Below are 20,588 nucleotides of genomic sequence, written 5' to 3' on the forward strand. Positions count from 1 at the left end.
TCTGGTGTCCTTAAGGCCCCTGCTTTCTGCTTAACTGATGTAGATGCTTTGCTTTTGTGACAGACTTATTTTAGGATGACTGCTTAGAACCAAGGAAAGACGGGAAATTCAGACAGCATATGCAGGAAAAAACACGACCTCTGTCAGAATGCATAACGCGGCAAAGTCTCCACAAAAAGTCAAGCAAAAGTCCTCCAGAGGATATATCTGAAATGCTTAACGCATGATACAGCTTGTTTGTTAGAAAGATGATGGATTTAAACTTCAATGAGGCCTACATTGAAGTTTAAATGTAGGAAAGGTTTAAATCTAGAAAAACACATCGTTCCTGCATGTCTCTGGCTGATAACCCCTTCTTCCAGACTGAATGCCAGAGCGCCGTGACTCCGACGGGTTGCTTGCAGGAAACCTTTTGTTCTCCGGTCCCTTAGCAATAGTCTGGAAAATTCAGCTGCTTGGTGAGACTACAACAGAGGATCCCTCCTGTCTGCGTAATCATTAGTCAAGTCTGTGGTTTCCTGGTGTAGGTGTGTGTTCGTCTGGCACTGTAAATCATTTGCTGAGGAGCAACAAATAAGTGGCTGTGATTACAAAATGACTGAGATAGTCAAAAAAACAAACATTTTCTGCAGAGAAAATGCAAACAAGACATCCAGCTGCTAGTAAACTAGAATCAATTGGAAGAACAGGATATTTCCATCTGACAAGACATCTAGTTGCTCATTAAACCTTTTTTGCAGTGTTGTTCAAAATGTATCAAAAAATCTTTTGCATGCGCAAAGGAAATGTTTTATGACCTGCGAGTTTGACGTAAGCGGGACTGCACTGGTCAGTTCGTCAAGCTTAACGGCTTTCCACATGGGGAGTGTGCATGCTGGCCTGGTTTCCTTTTGGACAGAGACCTTTTCGAAAAGCCCTTAGTCGTCATTATTTTTGGAAGAAATTGGAACAGGATCAGCTTTTTTCTGTCTGCATTGTGATTTGTCTGACCTGCATCCTACTAACAACTTAGGTTTTTTTTTTTTTTTTTTTTTAAATGTTATTTACATAAAGGCAATGGAAGTATGTTTGTGTTTCATCTTTCAAACACAAGAAAGTGTTCTTAAGGAAAACAGGACATATGTACTTCAAAATGATTACAGCAAAAATTATGGTTTCACATAAAAAGAAAGAACAGGAATAAGTGATAAAATGTTTAATTAAATCAAATATATGTCTACAAATTATTAAGAAATAAATTCTACTCTTGCTGTCAAAGCTATTGCATTTAAAGGGAAGACTGCAACAGTATTGTTGGCAATAAAGCAACCAGCAATTTCGACACATCTCAGGTTTTCAGGGAGTTGGTTCCAGAGCTGAGGAGCATAGATAGTGAATATTAACTCTTCATCTTCAGTTCTGGTCCTAGAAAAACTGAGAAGACTTGTGTGTGATAAGCTTATGGGGTCTACACAGTTTAAACTTCAAGAGTGACTCTGGCATTCATGTAGGTCTTCCTGTGCCTATTAACCAGTGGGATAATTTTAAAACATTATATAGTCTGACGTAAAGACTTTTATGGTTTTAACAAGGGAGGTTTCTGACAGTAACATTGTGGATTAACCACAGCTGCCTGATGTATCTATTTCATTTAAATGTTTTCTTTTTGACGAAGACTAGTCAAGAAACCATTACAAAAAATAAAAAAAACAATGCGTTGACCTTTTTTTTTTCTTTTTTTGAAAGGAAATGTTTAAGTCTGGAATTGTTGATTTAATATTTGACTTTATGTGACTGGTCAAAGTTAGGCCCGCAAGTAAAACAATGTTTGCGTTTCTGGGCCCAAAAATTGTCATCTGTATTAAGATGAAATGCACTGGTACATCATGTGAACTTGCTGTTTGCTGTTGCAAGTTCACATGATGTTGTCTTGAATCCCGCTCATGGTGGCAGCATGTGGCAGTTTCTCTGTTACATCGGGTCTGATTTATTCTTTTTGTAGACTTTTGTTCATCGTTGTTTTGACTGAAGCGTTGCGCATTTATTTATTTATTTATTTATTTATTTATTTATTTATTTATTTATTTATTTATTTATTTATTTATTTACAATTGGGAGCACCTGATTAGCATAAGCTCAGATAGTACCAAACTATGACTCCAAATCCCAGGAGAGTTGGAAAGGAGACTTCGTGAATGTGAAGCAGGACCAAAGAGCAGGGAGATACAAGGTTGAAGTTCAAATAGTCTCTTCATCAATCATAACGGGCGAGGATCACAACCCCGATTCCAACATCATTCTGTCCGTCTTCTAACCGTACGACCAGACAGAGGTTTAAATTGGGGCAGCAAAAGCAAGTAATGTAGATTAGCAGTGCTTGCCAACAGCTGACAGTCTTGTCCATGTTACTGGATATTGAGCGGTTGGCTTATCATGACAATTATGAAACTGTGTCACACAGCAAAAGTCTTTAGCAAGCCTGACTGCTGCTGAAGATCCTTTCCGCCCACTGAACACCATTCACAGTGACACTTTGAAGATATTTCCACATAACATTTAATTTCCCTTTGGGATAAGTAAAGGATATTTGAATTGACTTGACTCCAGCAGAGGTAAAGCTGCTTAACATATGAGTAGAATGATTTGTGCGACACGGTAGAGTTTTTCTTCCATTAAAACTTTTATTCTCTCAAGCAAATCTGAGAGTTTTTGAAAAAATAAAAAAATAAAAAAAATAAAACAAAAACTCTTTTACAACTGTCCTTTCTGAAGAAAACAACTATCAAGTAGGTGTCAAATAACAACCCAGAGATGGAATCGGATCGTTTTCCCACTGTAGCATTCCTCCTTACTCCCCCTGTCCCAGTTTCCTCTCAGAGCACTTCTTTGTCTGCTGAAGTTCTCAGTCTCTCTTTGTTTCAGCTGCTCTCGTTCTCACAGCTTAGTAAAACAGCTTAACATGTCAACAATTATTATTTCAGACAAACTGCTTTGCTTTCTCCTGTTTCTGGAATTTTGTGTAGTAATTATGTGCTGCCACTTTCAGGAGAACTCACCCTGTCTTTAAGGGAGCAGCCTAAGAGGCATCATAAGATAATTGCACCTGTTAAGCATAAACATTTTCATTGGGGAGACATTGCCAGTTAATACACACATATTTTATGACACACAGTGGACCATAAAAGTGTACCAACCTCTTTTGAAATGCCAGATTTTTTTGTCATGGAAAAAAATGAGTCCTTAATTGTGACATATAACCTGAAGATTTCAATAAATAAAAAAAACAAACAAAAAACAAGCAAATCTTTAAGAATTACTCTTGGAAAATGTTGCTCCATATCTCAATTTTGACTGCCTTCAGGAAATAAGATGGCATTTTAACAGGAAAACTGAAGACTTTTGAGAGCCACTGCCTGTGGTCGTGTATTCCCAAAATGAATAAAAAATAAAATGTAGGCAATGTTGTCATTCTAAGTTGCTGACGTTAAATCATAAAAATCTGTGGGCTCAGGAGCCTGTCGAGGCAGGTCCTGGAGGATGATTTCATCCTCATTTCTGAACAGAAACACACCATGTGAACTTTCCTGACTTGCGCGGGTGTTCAGCTACATTCCAGTGTGAAGCTGAGTGTGCAACTTTCCTGTTCAGAAAAAAAAAAAAACAATGAAGTTGCCAATATACTGTTATAACATGAAGTTTGAACCCTTTCTTTCTGTATCATGCAGAAAGACAGGGTGGTTTTTTTAATGCATTTATCAGCTTTTGCCCTTCTTAGTTCTTAGAGCAAAAGGATTCAGTCTTGGTAGCTTGTCCGCATGTGTGGTTAACCAATGCTTTTCTTTATGCCCTGCCCTCTGCTTTACCCTAAACAAAGTGATGACTGTCATTTTTTACACAACCCAAAGCCTCCTAGCTGCATGGTTCAGAGGAGGAAATGCTGTGCCCTGCAAGTAATTTTGACATTTAGCAAAGGCAGTGGAGTTGACCAGGGAAACAAAGAACCGCAACATGGGAAACCAAACCACCCCTTTGAGGAAAAGTCTTACAAACAACTCCTACAGACCCAGACAGGCTGGGTCCAACTTTACCGGCCAACTGGATTCTGTTTGTCCACCTGGTTCTTTTTCGAATCAGTTTATAGTGAAACTAGTCTTAAGGTCTCCTCCTCCTTGGAGCTCAGTGTGATTCAGTATGACACCCACACTCTGTGCTGTTAGAGGGAGCACATCTGGAACAGGGCAAGGCAAAGACGTCTTAGCCAGGACTACATCTGGATTTCAGGTCTGCTGTTACTACAGATGGTCTCTCATGTGTATTTATGAAATTATTAAAGTTTGTTGCCAGAAAACTAGAAACACTTCTCTGCTGTTTCCTGCACTTAGCAGAACATGCGCATCCACCCCACAGAGCTTGCAGCATATACACATGGCATGGAGCATGGAGTATGGCAGTACAGTGTTGTGAAAAAAAAATGATAAAGGATTTTCCTCCTTGCATACTTCTCCTGGATTTCACTTTGAATAATTTTCCTGTCATATAATCCAAGTCTACAGTCCAAGGTCACAAACAGATGCCTGGACATTCTCCTTTTGGATTTCCTGGCAGAAATCAGAATTCATGGGTCCATGAATTACGGCAATCAAGGCCCTGAAGCAGCAAAAGCAGACCTACACCGTAACACCATCTTATTTAACTGTTGGTTATGATGGCCTGTTTTGGAAATTGTGCGTTAGTCTTATCTCAGGACGCACGTCCCAAAAAAGGCCCATCGAATATTTTCCCCAAAGTCCCGGGTATCACCAACATGTCATAAGGTTGGTTTTTGCCTTTGAAAACTCCTGTAAAGTCACTACTGAGACGCCATCATCTGAAAGCTGAATTTTGCAGTGTGTTTGTCTGACATCCAAATTTGTTAGATAATCTGAAAAGTTTGACAGAAGTAAACACAGAAAAACAAAATTTAAGAGACAGTTGCTTTTCACAGCACTGCATGTGTTTATACATGACCTAAGGATATGCACAAGCTTCCAACTTTGTCCCTAATCTGGTATTAGCATTCAATCCCGTCTGAGAACAGAAACAACTGCACCAGTGTGTTTTGCTGATACTGTTTGTCAATTACAATTTTATTAATTTTTTTTGTTGTTGCTTGCTTCTTATGTGTAAGCTGTTTACACTTTATGTCTGTCTGTTGTGTAAAAGCCCAGTTTTCTATCTTTAGTACTTTTTCCCTAGTCAACATGGGCGAATTAGCCTTACCATGTAAAAGTGAAGTGAAGATAGTTAATTCAGTAGCAAGCAGATGTAATACATTTTAATTCACACACAGAGACAACAAAGAGGCGTGGTGTTTACATTTTCTTTTTTTTTTTAGCATCAAAGGCAGTTCGGCTGTTTTTATGAGAGTGTGGAACATTTTTGTAACCACTGACGTGACTGTACTCTTGCAGATGCGGATCCTTGACAAATTCCCGATAGAAGCAGGGCAGAAGGATCCCAAGAAGAGAATCATTCCTTTCTTACCAGGTAATAAATGTTTCACTCAAACTGTCTAAGGTTCGAGTGGAAATATACCATGACATCCTCAACCACCATATACACACACCCTGTTGAATTAATGGGAATTTTTGCTCACCTCACCGGAGGAACAAGCTCATCAAGTCAGTACCATTGATTCAGTGATTTCATGCACATGGAGTCAAGTGTAGCGTGCAAACTTTTAAGGAAACCGTAGTCTAGACAGTTTACTAAAGGTGACTAGTGATAAATTCAGTTGTAATTTGATGTTTTTTTAGCTCTATTATTTTATATTTTAAAAACATACTTTTTGAAAAGAGAGTAAGACGTTTTCTGAGATCTTTGACAGCAGTCCGGGCGTCCTTCATCAAAGCTGAAGGGTGCGTGCTGGTCTTAGTGCCGTTTTGTTTGCGTCATAAGCGGGCACAGTGGCTTATAGGTTATAAATAGGGCATGGGAGTTATTAATAATAAACAATAAAGCTTTTTTTTTTTAATTCTTCTAATACAACGTTGTGATTTTCAGATCATCTGGATCATTTGTTTTTATATACTGTAAACCAAAATCATCAACGCCAACACAAAGCATTCTTGAAAACTGTCACTATCAGTTAAACAAATCTATGTCATTTATCAAATTCTGACTATTTCCATTCAGAACGGCTGTTTGTTGGCCCTCCTGCGCTGTCCACAGCTGTGCCCACCACACTGCATTGTTTTATCAACTACCATGCTGTAGCCAGGCCAAATCAATTTGTGGCTGGCCATGTTGGTAGGAGGTTAGCAGAGAAGGATTTGTCTAATCTGATAAAGTTGTTGTGGGCCAGAGCGGAGGAGAGTCGTGAAGAGATCCTTTGTTAGATAAGTCTCGCCGCTCAGGCTTGGTCCGTGTTGTTTTGATCACACTGGAGGAACAACATGGCCTGAGCTGTGTTTCTTGCAAAGGAACTGTTTGGTCAAATTTATCTTTTAGATTCTGCTGGAGGTCATCAGCCCCCGGATGAGTGTTAGAGCATAGCAATGAGGGGGGCTCTGTTTCCACTGATAAAATGTATACCTCGTTTTTTTTGTTTTCAAATCTCACAACTTTTGCTCTGTTTTTGTTCAGGTAAAGTCTTGTTCCGTCGCAGTCACATTAGAGATGTAGCTGTCAAAAGGCTGAAGCATCTGGATAACTACTGCAAAGTAAGAATCACATAAAACATTTTATTTGTTTACGGCACACACCAAATAGAGTTTGGGAAACACGCAAACGCTTGCCAACGTATCTTCAGTGCCGGCCTCAGCTTCTCTTTTTTGTTTTTATCTCCCACGTCACCAGCCTCAACAGGAAAGCAGCTTCTCTATCTGCAGTGGTCATATCCTGTCAGCAGTGTTAGTAGGACTCCTATGAAAGAAACATGGAAAACTGGGGCATGCACGGGGTTAGGAGGAATGAATCAGCAGTTGTGGAGGAAAGTACAATAATCAGCTCAGACCTGTTCCTCTTTTAGCTGTTCATCAAAAAGAATGCAGGGCAGGTGTGTTGCCAAAAGTGGCAGCTTTAACAACTTGGTGAAGCTATTGTAAAATTATCAAGTTAGCTAACAAGCTTTGACTGAATCTCGGTCAAACTGAGATGTTTGCGTCATTTGGTCTTTGCCTCCTTGTCTTGAGCCAAAGCTGTCTTCTTTTCATCTCTGGTCTTTTCATCTACCTCAGTTAGCAGATACTAGCTTACTTCAGTTTCGGTTGAGCAGCTTCACCAGAAATGTCACAAGTCATGAATGCTTCCAATTAAATTAAAGACACATGGATGCTATGTTTGCCCACAGGCTTTGATGAAACTTCCTTCTTCCATTTCGGAAAGCGAGGAGGTCCTTAAGTTCTTTGAAACCCGACCAGAGGACCTCAACCCTCCCACAGAGTGAGTCACTGGAAATAAAATAACAGCTTTTTTTTTTTTTTTACCATAACCTCCATCTCAAAAGTATTCACTCTTCTTTAACTTTTTCACCTTGTGTTTTTATCACAAACGCAAACTGTGACTGCATTTTCAATTGCATTTTACGTGACAGACCAACACAAAGTAAAGGACATGCGAGCTGGACAGGAAAATGATGCACGCTTTACAATTTCCTTTGAAGCGTAGTGTGGATATGTATTCAGCCTCTTTTTACTTTGACACATTGATGCCTAAATAAAATTCAGAACATTCAACAACTTTAGAAGTCACCTTATTAGTAGAGTCCAGCTGTGGGAAATTTAATCTCAGGCCTATAAGTGTGGTCGATAATGTGTGGCGTAAGGTTACCACGGTACTTAAACATAAACACATCATCTCAAAGGTGAAACCTGCTGGTGGCAGTGTCATGCTGTGGGGACATTATTCTGCATCAGGGACAATGAATCTGGTCAGGGCTTAACACAGCGCAATACTGCAAGGAAACCTTTTAGAGGCAGCAAACTTTTAGCAGAGGTTTATCTTCTTGTTGAGGACAATGATGGATAACACTTTTTTTTTCTAAGAACAATTTAAATCCTGTACCATTTTTGTTCTACTTCAGATTTACGTTCTAAAATTCATTGAAGTTTGAACAAGTGAATGCTTTTGCAAAGCGCTTTAAGAGACCAAGCATTGTCTGTCGGGCTGTAAATATAATGTATGAGTGTGTTTGTCTGGTTCAGCAGCCGGGAATGTTTTTTATTTGCGTTGACCCCATCTTGATCCTCCGGCTTCATTTTGTATGAAATGATGGATTGATTCTGGTCCAGAGTCACTTTATTAATAATGATGTCACGGGGGTGACATATGATGCCAGAACAAATGAAGAGAGATCAGCGGAGTCATACGATTCAGCCAGCTCAGGTCTGAGGGCAGATAAAGGCCTCAGTCAGATTGTTAGTCATGCTCAGTTCAAAGTCAAAGAGTGGGAGCAATTACAGTACAGACTGACTGCAAGATTTCTGTTCTTTTGTACATGTTTTTGTCTTTCAAACTTAACCTCAGATGAATTTAGGACATATATTAGGGATTGTACTGACTCAAAATAAGACTTCTCAGCCACAACCAGGCCCACGACCTCTAACCTCGACTAGCCATGCATGTTAATCCCACTTCAAAGTGGGACCCTCCTGCAGTCTCTGAGACAGTCCAGCCCACCTTAAGCTGAGAGGTGCAAAAGTCATTTCACCCATATTACCCATGCTGGAGCGCTACCACTTAAAATGACTACTCATAAGAATGACGTATGAAAATCTGTTTGTGATTCTGCGGGCATGCCCCCTGTAAGGTGCAATTCAACATAGTGATTATAAGCATGCTTTACAAATCAGTGAAAATGTCAGATAACAGCTAGTTTTTCCAGTTGCACCGTCCACGGTTAACACTGTCAGAAGAAGTCGTAAAAATCAGGTTGACTTTAATCCTATCAGTGTATTGGATTCACAGTTAATAGGCAAATAAACCCACCAGCTTCAGTACATGTGTGCTATTCTTGTTGGATTCTGCCACCTAATGTTCAATGGACAAACACACATAATTCAAGAGAAGTTGTTTTTATACCCATCTAACACCAGAGGGAGCTGCTGAACAAGCAAGAAAAGCAAGAGCAATCTTGGCATTAAATGAAATAAATATAGGGTACTTAATGTGGTAAGAAGCACACCTTGCATATTTTATAAAATTTATGGTAACATTGCTAATAAGGGCGGCGGGGGGGAGGGAAATACATTTTAACTTTGCCAAAACATGCTTTGGTGTTTTGGCAAAGTTAAAAATGATCTCAGCTCAAAGTGAAGTCTGATCTCAGCTTCCAAATGTTATTTTGTTATTGATAAATAGTCTATAACAGTATAAAAGGTGATTGTGGATGGAGTTCTGTTGCTTTAAGTCTTATGAAAAGTTGTTGGTGAAAATGCAGCTAAATTAGCATAATAATACTAGATTATTTAAACATGTTTAATAGTGGCATTTATTTAATATTTGAATGCGTTTGCAGGGAAATTGTAAGATGAATAAATAAAAATAACTGAATAATGGGTCAAACTGAGTGATTCTCCCTGACAGCCTGTATATCACATTAAAAGTGTGAAAAGGTGTGAAACGATTATATTGGTCTCATGGCTTTTACATCACAGAAACATGGCATTTTAACCGGGCTGTGTAAACGCTTTAGATCCAATGTATGAAGCAAATAGTGGAGGCTGTCTCCATTGCTGAGGTCAATGTTCAGGGAAATGACCACCAGGTCCTTCAAATATTTAGGATCTGGTATTTAAAGGTTAAAAGATAAAATGCCAAATTGGTCTATATTTTAACTTGTAACAATCTTAGTATGCAACTAAGCTCTGCATGCATTTTTAGTGAACTATTGTACTATGATATTAACCATATGTTTTTTTCAGATTACGTACAAATAACTCAGTTTAAGCATTTATTTTGTTTTGCAACAGTTCTGTTTTAATTTGGCAGCGATGTTTCCGCGCTGACATCAGTGTCCGCCCATGTCCAAGATTTGCTTCAACTGTTGGCAACTTACTCCTGAGTTTACTGGGATTGTGTGTGTGTTTTTGTAGCAGCGCCATTACCTCCTCACACAAAAACCGTCCATCGCACGTTCTCTCTGTGCACATAGTCGCTCTGCGTTATCACCGTGATTTGCAGTTCAATGATGTCGACCTGTTGACCACAGAGATTAGAGGTTACTCCTGCAGAGGCAAATCTGAGGTCACGCCTGGGCGTCTCTGTATCATTGTTATGTAGGTGGACAGACACATACAGTTGCTGTAAAAAAAAAAAAAATATGAGAGGAGGGCTAATATCTCACACATTCCTTTCTAGCAGGCCCACCTATGAAGAGTTAGCTGCAGGCTTGTACAAACATAAGGTTTCTCAATATGCAAGAAGGGTTTGGACTTTTAAAGATACTGACATATACACAGTGGAAACAAGTCTCTGCTGTGCTGGTTTGCGCTAAAAACGGGCACAAAGTCTTAAAGAGTTCAAAGAAACTTTTCTCCTTAGTCCTAACGGTTAGAATTAGGAAGAAAATGCACAGAGCCTGAGCTGTGTGCTCAGTCTCCTCCTGGGAGGAATATATAACTCCACCTCGGAGCTTGTGCTGAGGGTCAGACGTAAGCAGAACAGGTCAGGCATTTACTTCATCCTCAGCTTTTTTCCTCCAAAGCCTCAGTTTTACCTCCACCCAAAAAACACACAATGCATTTCTGATTTCCTTCCTCCATGTAAAAATTACAACTGCATGGCGGTGCTGCCACAGTGTGATTGAGTGGCATGAATAGTATTATATAAAGCGCATCATTTAAGCTTTCTGTAAATCTGAACAATATTTGCATATTTTGTTTTGTATTAAGTTTCTGAATTTTGTTTGAAACAAAACATTGCACATTTGAGTTTGAAGTTGCACTGTTTTCTTTTTTCTACATTCTCTTTATGAATCTTGTTCCTGATATTTTGTTTACACAAGTGTTTAATTTGTGTATCTATTGTAGAAGTATCAAATGTACTCACAGATCTGAAAACAGTGAAGTCTTTGGGAAAAATAGTTTAAACTGACTTATTTTTTGTTTGAAAAAAAAAACCCTTATTTATTTATTTGTTCAGATTTGCAAATTATCCTCTAAAACGTTTTCAAAACCTTACAGTGATCAAACTGTTTTAATCTGAAAGGCAAACTTTGAGTCAGCAGCAAACTCCATTTAAAAGAGTGTTATTGCAGCCTGTTAGTCCTTAGGTTAGTGTGTTTACAAGACTGGAAAAGTACAACATTTCTGATCACCATGTCCCTGGTCAGAGGCTATTGACCAGCCGATTTGTCAGTGTTAGAGATGGGTCTTTATATGACCCATCTCTGTATAAAATATATATAAAAACTCTACAAATAGTTTTTTTTTTAAGCCATATCAGAAGTGTAGCATCATCATCTGGCATTAGTAAAGTTTCTTTGTTAACTGAAGATGATAAGCGTGCCACTACGCTGGCAAATGTTAGACAAGTTTTATCCAACCATGTGCTCATATCCTTGACTGGCCTTGGCTCCGGTCCTGCTGCTGGCCTCTCCAGAGAGCCAGGTGTCTGTTTCCATCTGTGTCAAACCTCAGCTTCTCATCACTCTCCTCTCCGCTGCCCAGTTCACTAAATGAGGAAGAGCAGTCATCCCAAACTTCCGAAAATGGTCTTGTGGTTTGAAATATTTACCTGTTCCCACCTCATGATCTACCCCCATTTATGTTTATGCAGCTTAGGGGATGAGGAGCGATCACTCAAACTGAGTGGACAGAACCTTAATGAGGAACTAATTTATGCATTTGTCATGTAGTCATTTTGTGTTTCTGACTAATTTTAGTAATTGCAAAATAATTGCTGTGTAACTCCTCTGGCACAGCTGGAGAATAAATGACAGACATCAAAAATGATCTCTTCTGAATGAGCTAATGCTGTGCACAAGCAAAGCAAGAAAACACACTTTCCATATTTGATTTAACGGGTGCAACATTTAGAAAGAAACCTAAGAATTAATAAGTACAGAACTGTATTTCACCAATCAAGGTTTAAAATATTTACTTAAAAAAAATCTAATGGAGACTTTTCTGTCAATGGATTTGCTATTTCTAGTCACACACTGACATTTAGAATAAGCATAGTGAGTGGAAATTTGCTCCTCTTTGACTTTAGTAGGCTAAAGAACAGAACAGGTTCTCTCACTCTAATGATCTGAGTGTAGCCACAGTGTGAACTCAAGAAAGAAACCTTTCACATCAGAGCATGAATGGGACTTCACAGGGAGATATGACACTGTTATCCGGTCAATAAATGCCGTTCTGTTAAAACTAGGCAGCTGCACGGCGCTGGCATCTAATATTAGAACCGATATAATGCATTTACACATGGTATGCTGGCTGAAGTTTTGCTTTGGCTCCGTTTTTGGCATCATTACTGTACGACTCACCCATTTCTGTCCCACCCGGACTCCCTCCCTTTGGTCGTGGGTCAAGTTCTGCATGCATTCTCCACGAGGGCTTGGCTGATAGTTGTGTGCCAACTGCACTCGGATGTTCTGCATTAAGAGGTTCAGATGTAACTGGTTACCAGATTGATCCAGTTCGATCAATGTTCGCTCCCTCTGATCATGGTTCTCTGGTGTTGTTTCTTTTTCAGAGACTGTGGAGGATCTGGAAAACGGAAATCAGGTAAGAACATCTCTGAGCCTTTGCCATTAATGTTGGATAGACTATTTGATTTGCTTCTATTGACAGTCTGGCATTGAGGTCATGTTGTAGAGCTAAATTAAATGTATTTTGCACAAAAACTTAAATGAAATGTTGTTCTTCAGATTACGATTCACATACTGGATATGTAATACTCTATGGTCTTCTTGGCAAAATGCACAAGAGGGATTGTTAAAGAGCTGCATCAATAGGAAGCCTTTGCTGTGCATAAACCTAAATGTAAACGAGTCTTTAATCAAAACCCACTGCTTTGGTCAGATGAGACTAACTGCAACAAACACTCCAGTTGTGCCATAAAAAGTCATAGTGGAATCTGATAAAAAAACAAAAAAAAAACAAAGAAAAAAATATAAGACTATTGATGGTGAAAGGTCTATGAGCTTGTAGGCCTGTTCTGCAATAAAAGCCTCACTATCTTTACCTTGGTTCAGCTCTGTTTACCAAAGTAATTATCTACATTAAGTTAAATTAAATAGCTGATTATTATTTTTTTAAGATTAACTGTTGAAAAAAATGTTGGCACGTCACCACCATTAATTTCTTTAAGGGATTATGATGTTGCAGGAATATATAATGCTAAATTGTTATGGACACAAGTTTTTTGTTAGTGGACACTATTTTCTTTTTTTTACATTTCACTTCTGAACTGTTTAATACAGTGCATAGAGACCAAGACCACCTGTTAGTGCTTCTTCATTTCCTCTGCCTGCTATGGCTTTTGGGTTAACCTTGCTGTGTGTGTGTGTGTGTAAGAGAGTTCAAGGAAGGCAGAGAGTGTGACTCAGCTGAGCATGGGGGATATGAGCGTAGGAGTCAGGAGGAAAAGTATGAAGGCAGTTTAGTGAACAGCTGTGCAGAGTTTGCATGTTTGTATGTGCACGCTCTTGCATGTGTGCAGTCTTAGAATACCCACATGTATTACTAAATTAAACGCTCTTCTGCAGTCAGATGGAGCTTCTTACGCCATCCTTTCTGTTACGCGCTGGAGCTATGAAGGCCTGCGTCGTAGCTGGACCATAAAAGTTTCAGTAGGTGAAAAGTGGACACAACTTTGCTCTTTTTTTGTGGGTGAAGAGGTTTAGTTTTCACCAACGTGAAATAAAAACCCCTACCTTATTTCAGTATTCATTCCATTGCTTTGAGGCGGTAGATGATGGGGGATTCCATCCACATAGAGAAATGGAAAAATTGTCTTATTTCAGCTGTGCGTGTGTGTGTGTGTGTGTGTGTCTGTGTGTGTGTGTGTGAGAGTATGTGTGTGTTAAGCCTATATTCAGCCTGTGGAAGCTATCAGACCTGTAATGTTAAAAAATCCTTGAGCCATTTTCCAGTGCTTCTCACTGCTCAGCTCATATTAATTAGTCCTTAATGGTTAATGGTCAGTAATGAAAACAATGGTGAGAACACACAGCAACCTAGTCCTAAGATTTTGTTCCTTTTGTTCTGGCTGTTGTAATTATTTGATTTGGAAACATTCACCGTAGTCCCCTTTCTGGACATTAGTGGTTTAAAAGTAATATTTCCCTTTTAAAGCAGGATAGCAGATAAAGTGAGTCTGTGGTGAGTTTTTTTTGCTGTACTTGCAGCTTATAGGTTCCATAATTATATGGTGCTGGGGTATCCAGAAGAGTTTCCTGAGCCCCTGCCCTGAGGAGGAGAATGTAGCTTTTCACCACAAAACTGTGAGTGGTTAGAGGTTCAGCTCTGTTTACCTGGCAAGCAGAGGAAATCGGAGAATCACTAACTCAAAGCTGATAATTCACTTTAAGCTTTCAGTCCCTTTGTTGCCATGACAGTGTTTTCATGTGATTTGTTGGTGTCAAAATTAGGATTGAGATTCGCATGGTATGCTGCTACCATATGAATCTCATTTGGTTTCACCCTGCCCAATTTAAAACAACAAGAAAAACCAAAAGAACAAGATGGATAAAGGAATTTAATGATGGGCTGCAGTGGTGCAGCTGCAAGGCCAAACGTCCTTGGTTCCAATAGCAAACAAAGCCTTTCTTCACTTTGTTTATGTCGCGTCCTCTTACATTCGTGGGTAATGTCGGGGTACTTTGGCTTCCTTGCATAGCCCAAAAATCTGAATTTTAATTAGTCTCTAAAAATCACCCTTGGAGACCCTGCATAGCCACTTATAAACAATGGATGGCAAGTATGATGTACAGTTTTGCCTAAGTCTGCAAATTTGCATCATACCTAAATTTAACCACTGACCTGTCCAGGACGTTCTCTTGCCCAATGACCACTGGAGTTAGGCACCAAACTCTGTGGTACAGACGATGGATGTATATATTTTTCTATGTCATGCATGTGGTTAAATGGAGCAGCTGAACATGCAACTAATGACAACACAGAAATACCAGAATTGGAGCAAAAACTATTGTCTTGTTTTATGGCAAACCTTGAAACCAGCAACTGCTAAGTAAAGTCTGTTTGAGATTTTCTAAAGGTGGTGAAATGAAAAATAGTTTATATAAACAGAGACTTAAACACATTTTTTGTTTGTTTTTACAGGTCTCAATTATTGTTTTGAAGTAAAACTTGACCTTTTTTTTTTTTAAAAGTTGAAACAGCCCAGGCTTACCGGTGCATCACAGCCGTCCTGCCGTTTTATGGAGATCTTCTGCATCCTTTCCGGCATATAAATGAGCGTTTAGGCTTGACTGCTTGTTAGCATAAATCATTGTCAGATGACTGCAACTGATGAAGAAACATGCTGTCATAACAGCTGTACAGGTCTGAGGTTCAGGAACATCGTGTCATCTTCGAAAGCGTCAGGGTTTTTTTTTTTTTTTTAAATATGTGACTGTCAAACAAAAGTTAGATCCTCAGAAGACGCTTGGGGAAAAAAAAAGTAGGAGAGAAAAAGATCGGAGTGCTTGGGGGTGTGTAGTGCATGTGAAAAGCAGCTGGAGAGGAGAGGACAGCCTACGTGGCAAGTGGGGACCATGTTGATGCACTGTCAGTGCAAGACTTGCTGCCTTTGTTTTTGCTGCAGATCTTTGGAGATGGCTACTGTCTGTATACAGCACAGAGCATGTGGTTGTTTCTGTGTCAACTGCATGCTTGTAGGTGGGGGCAGGGTAATGGGTCAGACACTGGGTGGGTCAGGAGGTCTGCATGTTTGTTTGTATTTGCAAATGGATGCGATTGCAAACTAGAGAAGGAAGTCATTAAGCTCAGTCGGTTTTTCTAAACGGCTTTGACATCCAGCACTCGCTTCTCTCCTTTTTCTTTTTTTTTTGGAACAGCTGCAGATTCTGGCTTGTGCCACCATATTTAGTTCTGTTCAAACTTTTGTCACATTTTTACGTCTTTTGTGTGAGTGAGCTGTTAAATAGTTTACATGCAGAAGTAAATGACGGGTTTCATTACGCCCGGTTAGCTGAAGAGCGGGCCGAGCCGGAAGATGATAATGAAGGAAGCCTAAACCATATCTTTCCTCCACTGTCATAGGGAATGTGATATCTTCATCAAACAAATTGGCTGAGAAGGAAGTGCTGACAAGAATGCAGCAAAAAAATATTCAGATAAAGCGTGTGGCTGAGACGTGGGCACAAAACAATGTTCTGGACTCCATGCAGATACCACAGATGGACTAGCCGATGCATACAGATGTTTCCATCTTAAAAAATGGAGCAGTAAACGTCGTGCTTCTTGCTGACTCCAGTATTTACTGCTGTTTTCCTTCTAGTTATTAGTTTTCTTCCCAAATAAATAAAAAAAAATACAAAGGGACTGATCAAAGTGGTGCGGCCAATTTCGAACCTCAGCATGTTAATTAACAGCCTTCAAAATATGTTTTTCCATTAATCCGACCGTGAACCGTCGTTACTTCTTTATGTTAGGGGCAGAGACGACGTCACACCATCTACTTGAAAGGAAGCAATAGTTGTTAAACGGGTGTTTTACTCTTTGAAACGAGGACAAATTGATTTGGAGTTGACGTGTTTATTTGTCTTTGGTATCTTATATTAGGGAACAGCACAGCTACCATAAATCTGTAAACATCACACTCTTTGTACTTCCTTTATTCTGAGTTTTCCAAACGACTCCTAATATTTCCAAGTCCATCTCAGCTTACAAGAAATAGAAATTGAATACTCCAAAGTTGGCTTCTTTAGCCCCTTTTTGTTCAGCTTGGCTTTCAATCTACTCCCTTCCAATTATCCCCAGCTGGATTAGTCTTCATTTGCAGTTACTGCGCGGTTCTTCCCCATTTTTTTTGGAACCACCTCAGGGGAAGGACAAGCTGGACTGAGCTGGGTGTTGCACGCAAGTGGTTCGATAGTCAGCAGACTGCACTCGTTTCTTCGCCTGTGAATTTACGTCAACAAAAACATCTCCACCTTCAATCCGCGATGAGACTGCGGTAGTCGGCGAGGCGGTGAGCTGCAAATCGATAATTTCATGGCCAAACCCTGTGATCCAAACATTTTTGATAATTGTTACAGAATACAGCAAAGGAGAAACTGGATGCATAAACCACAGTTTTTTTTTTATTTCAACATCTTACAGCTTGTGTGGACCACCTGACTTAATTTTTAAGCTCATGTCTAATGAAAGCTAACTCTGAGTCTTTTTCCTACATTAACAACCTCCACACCAAAGACAGTTATTGCTAACTCTGGAGGCACTTATGTGTGGTGCATTCACTGATCAAAAAAACGGTTTGATTTTTGAGTTTTCACTAAAATTCAAGTGGTTTGCTCGGTGCATCTCACAAACTAAAAATAAATATTTGTGATTAGTAAAGAAAATTGTGTGTAATATTCCCAACCTACAGCATCCGTTATAAGACTTGAGAGAGAAATTTCTCTATAATCTTTGAAATGATGATCGAAACTACATTTAATGTACTAAGCTGAAACTGCTGTCGGGTTTTCATTCTCTCTTGTTAAAACTGAGCTCTGGTTAGGAGGAAGCTCTCTCCTCCCTTAAGCCAAGACCAGGCCCCATACTGGCTTCTCTGTTTCTGATAAGTGACCATTTGTCGTACCAGACTCCCTCCCTGGAGGCAGAGCTGAAGGGTCTCGCTCAAAATAGTTTCAGGACAGAAGCGGTTTTGTACGAGAAGAAGAGCTCAAATGTGTAAGGCTTTTCCAACGTGCAGTTGCGTTACAGTCCACGGTCATAAATTTTAAGAAAGAATCGAATAACCTGAACACACGAGTGTCAAACTGTGTCAGCTTCGTATGTTTTCCCATTTACTATTAGTTTATATTAACTGTCAACTGAGCCATGATGCTTTTCATCAAGTCCCAACCATTAATTTGTGAGAAGGAATCATTGTATCTCTGGCGCAACCATGTGCAGTCTATCTTATTTTCCCTTCTGAGTGATTTTGATTAGGTTGATGGTGTTGACTATTGGTATTATTATAGCAAAGAGAGACAGAAAGAGAAAAAAAAATAAAAAGATGAAACTACTATGTTGCACGATCTGTTTTAAGATCCAGTTGAATTTGAAGATATTCCATATCTGCTCCATGTGAATGAAATCCTCTTCAACATATTGAACAGTGAAGTAGTTTCCCTCTCCCACCAGGTTTAGGTCTGGAGCAGGTTAGGTTTTTAGTAAAACTTTAATGTCTTTAGACTGCAAAATACGAGTTGATCATCGAATAATAATAATAATATTCAATAATATTGCTTCTGTTTCGATTGTGTTCTGTCCCCCCTTCTCTTTTCGGGGAACACATACTGATTCAGTGACACGAGTACATCTGTACTACATTGATCAGCAGATCTGTGTCTCCTTCTAATCCAGCTGCACATATGCTGCCAATGAGTCAAACAAAGGCATTACGCTTTGCTAGTTTTTACTACTCTTAGCTAAATTATTCCTCCATAGAGATTTTCTGGGGCTCAAAATGTGGAGTTAACACATGCAGACTTTCAGGTCCTAAACAAGAAAAAATGAAAACAAAACAAAAAAACAAAAAACAAAAACGTAACAATACTTTGGAATAAAATTGTAACATAAGTCTCATGGTGATGAATCATTGCAACTCTCAGTGGTTATCATCTCCGGATGGAGCTTATGATGGAGCGAGTGTTTGAGGGTGGGAGTTGGATGGAATTAGGACCTTTGGGTGTGCCGGGGTGGGAACAGGAGACACATTTATAAAGCTGAGTGAGGACGGATAAGGAGAAAGTGGCCTCGAGGAATAAATATCGGAACTCAAGACGAAACATTTTCTGAACATAAAGCTTGTAACGTTTGAGAACTCCACATTCAATACAAAATGCTTGATGTTTTCAGATGAAGGTCAGTGTTTCCTTAAGGTATTTGTTCATGCAGCTATCAGAAATGTAGAGTCTGAGAGTTTTATACAAAGTCTGTTACTATGTGGGCCATCTTAGCAAACAAGTCTTTGAAAAATTGAATGATTAAAGTTTTAAAACTTCACAAATGTGTTTGGCATTAACAGCAATACTCACCTGTGGTCTTTTTTGAAATGGTTAGTTTTGTGACAAATTTGACCTAGGTCATGTCCGGGGCTGTTTTCACTCACATTTTTCCTCTCATATTTTCTTCTTGTTCTGGCTCTGTCTTCCTGCTGCTGCAAAACATTTCATTTCCTGAATGAGGCCAAAATTTCAGCTTTTGCCTTTCATTCCTGTTGACTTTGCTGACAAAGTCTTTAGTCCCTCTCCTCTGGCCTCACATTTCCCACCCATTTCTAACAGCATTAGTGAATCTTTTGAGAAACAAGCATAATTTTATTACTTTAATTCCACTTACTTCATAAAATAATGACTTATTTTTACGTGTCCATTCTGTGTGTAATTATTCCATATATTTCACTTAGTGAATTTAGTTACTGAAATAAGTTGACTTTTCAACTGTATTCCCGATGTATGAAAAATGATATGTAAGTCTCAAATTTCACTGAGTCATTCAAACACACAAACCAACTCGAATATAAACCCTCCCAGTGTAGTTCTGACATGCTTAGGGCCATTGTCCTGCTGGAAGATGAACTTCCTCCCCAGTCACAAGTTTTGTTCAGCGTGTTTTCATTCAGGATTGCCTCGTATTTAGTTGCATCTTGCCAACATCCCTGAGCAACGTCCCCACACTGTCTGTAGACAAGCATCCCCATAGGAAGTTTCTGTCTCATTTTTTTTCTAAACAAATGTCAAAGATCTTCACAGATAAGCTGTACTGATGATAGTTTCCACACAGGCAGATGGACTTTATTTAGGGCTTTAGAGTGAAGATGGTAAAATACGCACCACACCTTTCAGATTTTTATGATTTTTTTTTAATTTTTTATATGAAATCCCAATTAAACTGAAGATGTGCAATGATGTTTAAGGAGTATGGATACATTTGCAAGGCACTGCACTTGCATATTTTCTTTTTTACTGCTCTGGGAAACTTACTGATCTTGAAAAGAATAAGGAGTATTCAAAATAAAGCCAAGAAATAGTTAAATATCAATTTAATGTCAATAATCATCTCTTCGTCTTAACAAATACATTTGAGATGCTTTCATATTATATGACAGTGAACTGACTGCAGCACACTCTGAAAAAACTAAATACACTGCTCTAAATGGGCAATTATTGTATATATTTGAAAACTGGTGACGTTTATAGGGTTTATCAGCATTTGAGTCACAAGTCACAATAAATTGTAAGTAAAGTAGTTGTCACATTATTTACTGATCAAGTAGTTTTTCTTTTTTTTCTGCTTCCAACTTTGTGGTTTGTCAAAACATCTTGCATAGATAGGCCATCAGAAACCACAGCCCAACCACAGTAACCGAGTGTCAGACTCTTTGGCAGCATTATTCAGAGAGATGCTGATGAGGCTGGGTTTGTAAGGTAATAGCTCTCCCATATTGTA

At 39.1% G+C, this 20,588-nt stretch overlaps 1 protein-coding gene and 1 long non-coding RNA gene across 5 annotated transcripts in view; one reads left to right on the forward strand and one right to left on the reverse strand.

The window, feature by feature from the left end:
* LOC103133541 (SH3 and PX domain-containing protein 2A) overlaps positions 1–20,588 on the forward strand; it is a 60,548-nt gene that overhangs the window by 9,895 nt on the left and 30,065 nt on the right. For 2 of the 4 annotated variants that reach the window (XM_007545315.2, XM_007545316.2), the window contains exons 3-6: positions 5,430–5,505; positions 6,604–6,680; positions 7,310–7,401; positions 12,655–12,686. In XM_007545315.2, coding sequence (XP_007545377.1) covers positions 5,430–5,505; positions 6,604–6,680; positions 7,310–7,401; positions 12,655–12,686 — 277 coding nt within the window. Of the gene's footprint in view, positions 1–63; positions 459–5,429; positions 5,506–6,603; positions 6,681–7,309; positions 7,402–12,415; positions 12,566–12,654; positions 12,687–20,588 lie in introns of those variants that run through there. The other 2 variants (XM_016667955.1, XM_016667956.1) reach the window with 2 other exon arrangements.
* Positions 447–10,816, reverse strand: LOC107835542 (uncharacterized). The gene is made up of 3 exons (XR_001661321.1): positions 10,065–10,816; positions 7,308–7,409; positions 447–539 (listed from the first exon to the last, which is right to left on the reverse strand). It is a non-coding gene; the product is annotated as an uncharacterized LOC107835542 (long non-coding RNA).

Source organism: Poecilia formosa, unplaced genomic scaffold (assembly GCF_000485575.1).
Source record: "Poecilia formosa unplaced genomic scaffold, Poecilia_formosa-5.1.2 Scaffold12, whole genome shotgun sequence".
Taxonomy (NCBI): domain Eukaryota; kingdom Metazoa; phylum Chordata; class Actinopteri; order Cyprinodontiformes; family Poeciliidae; genus Poecilia; species Poecilia formosa.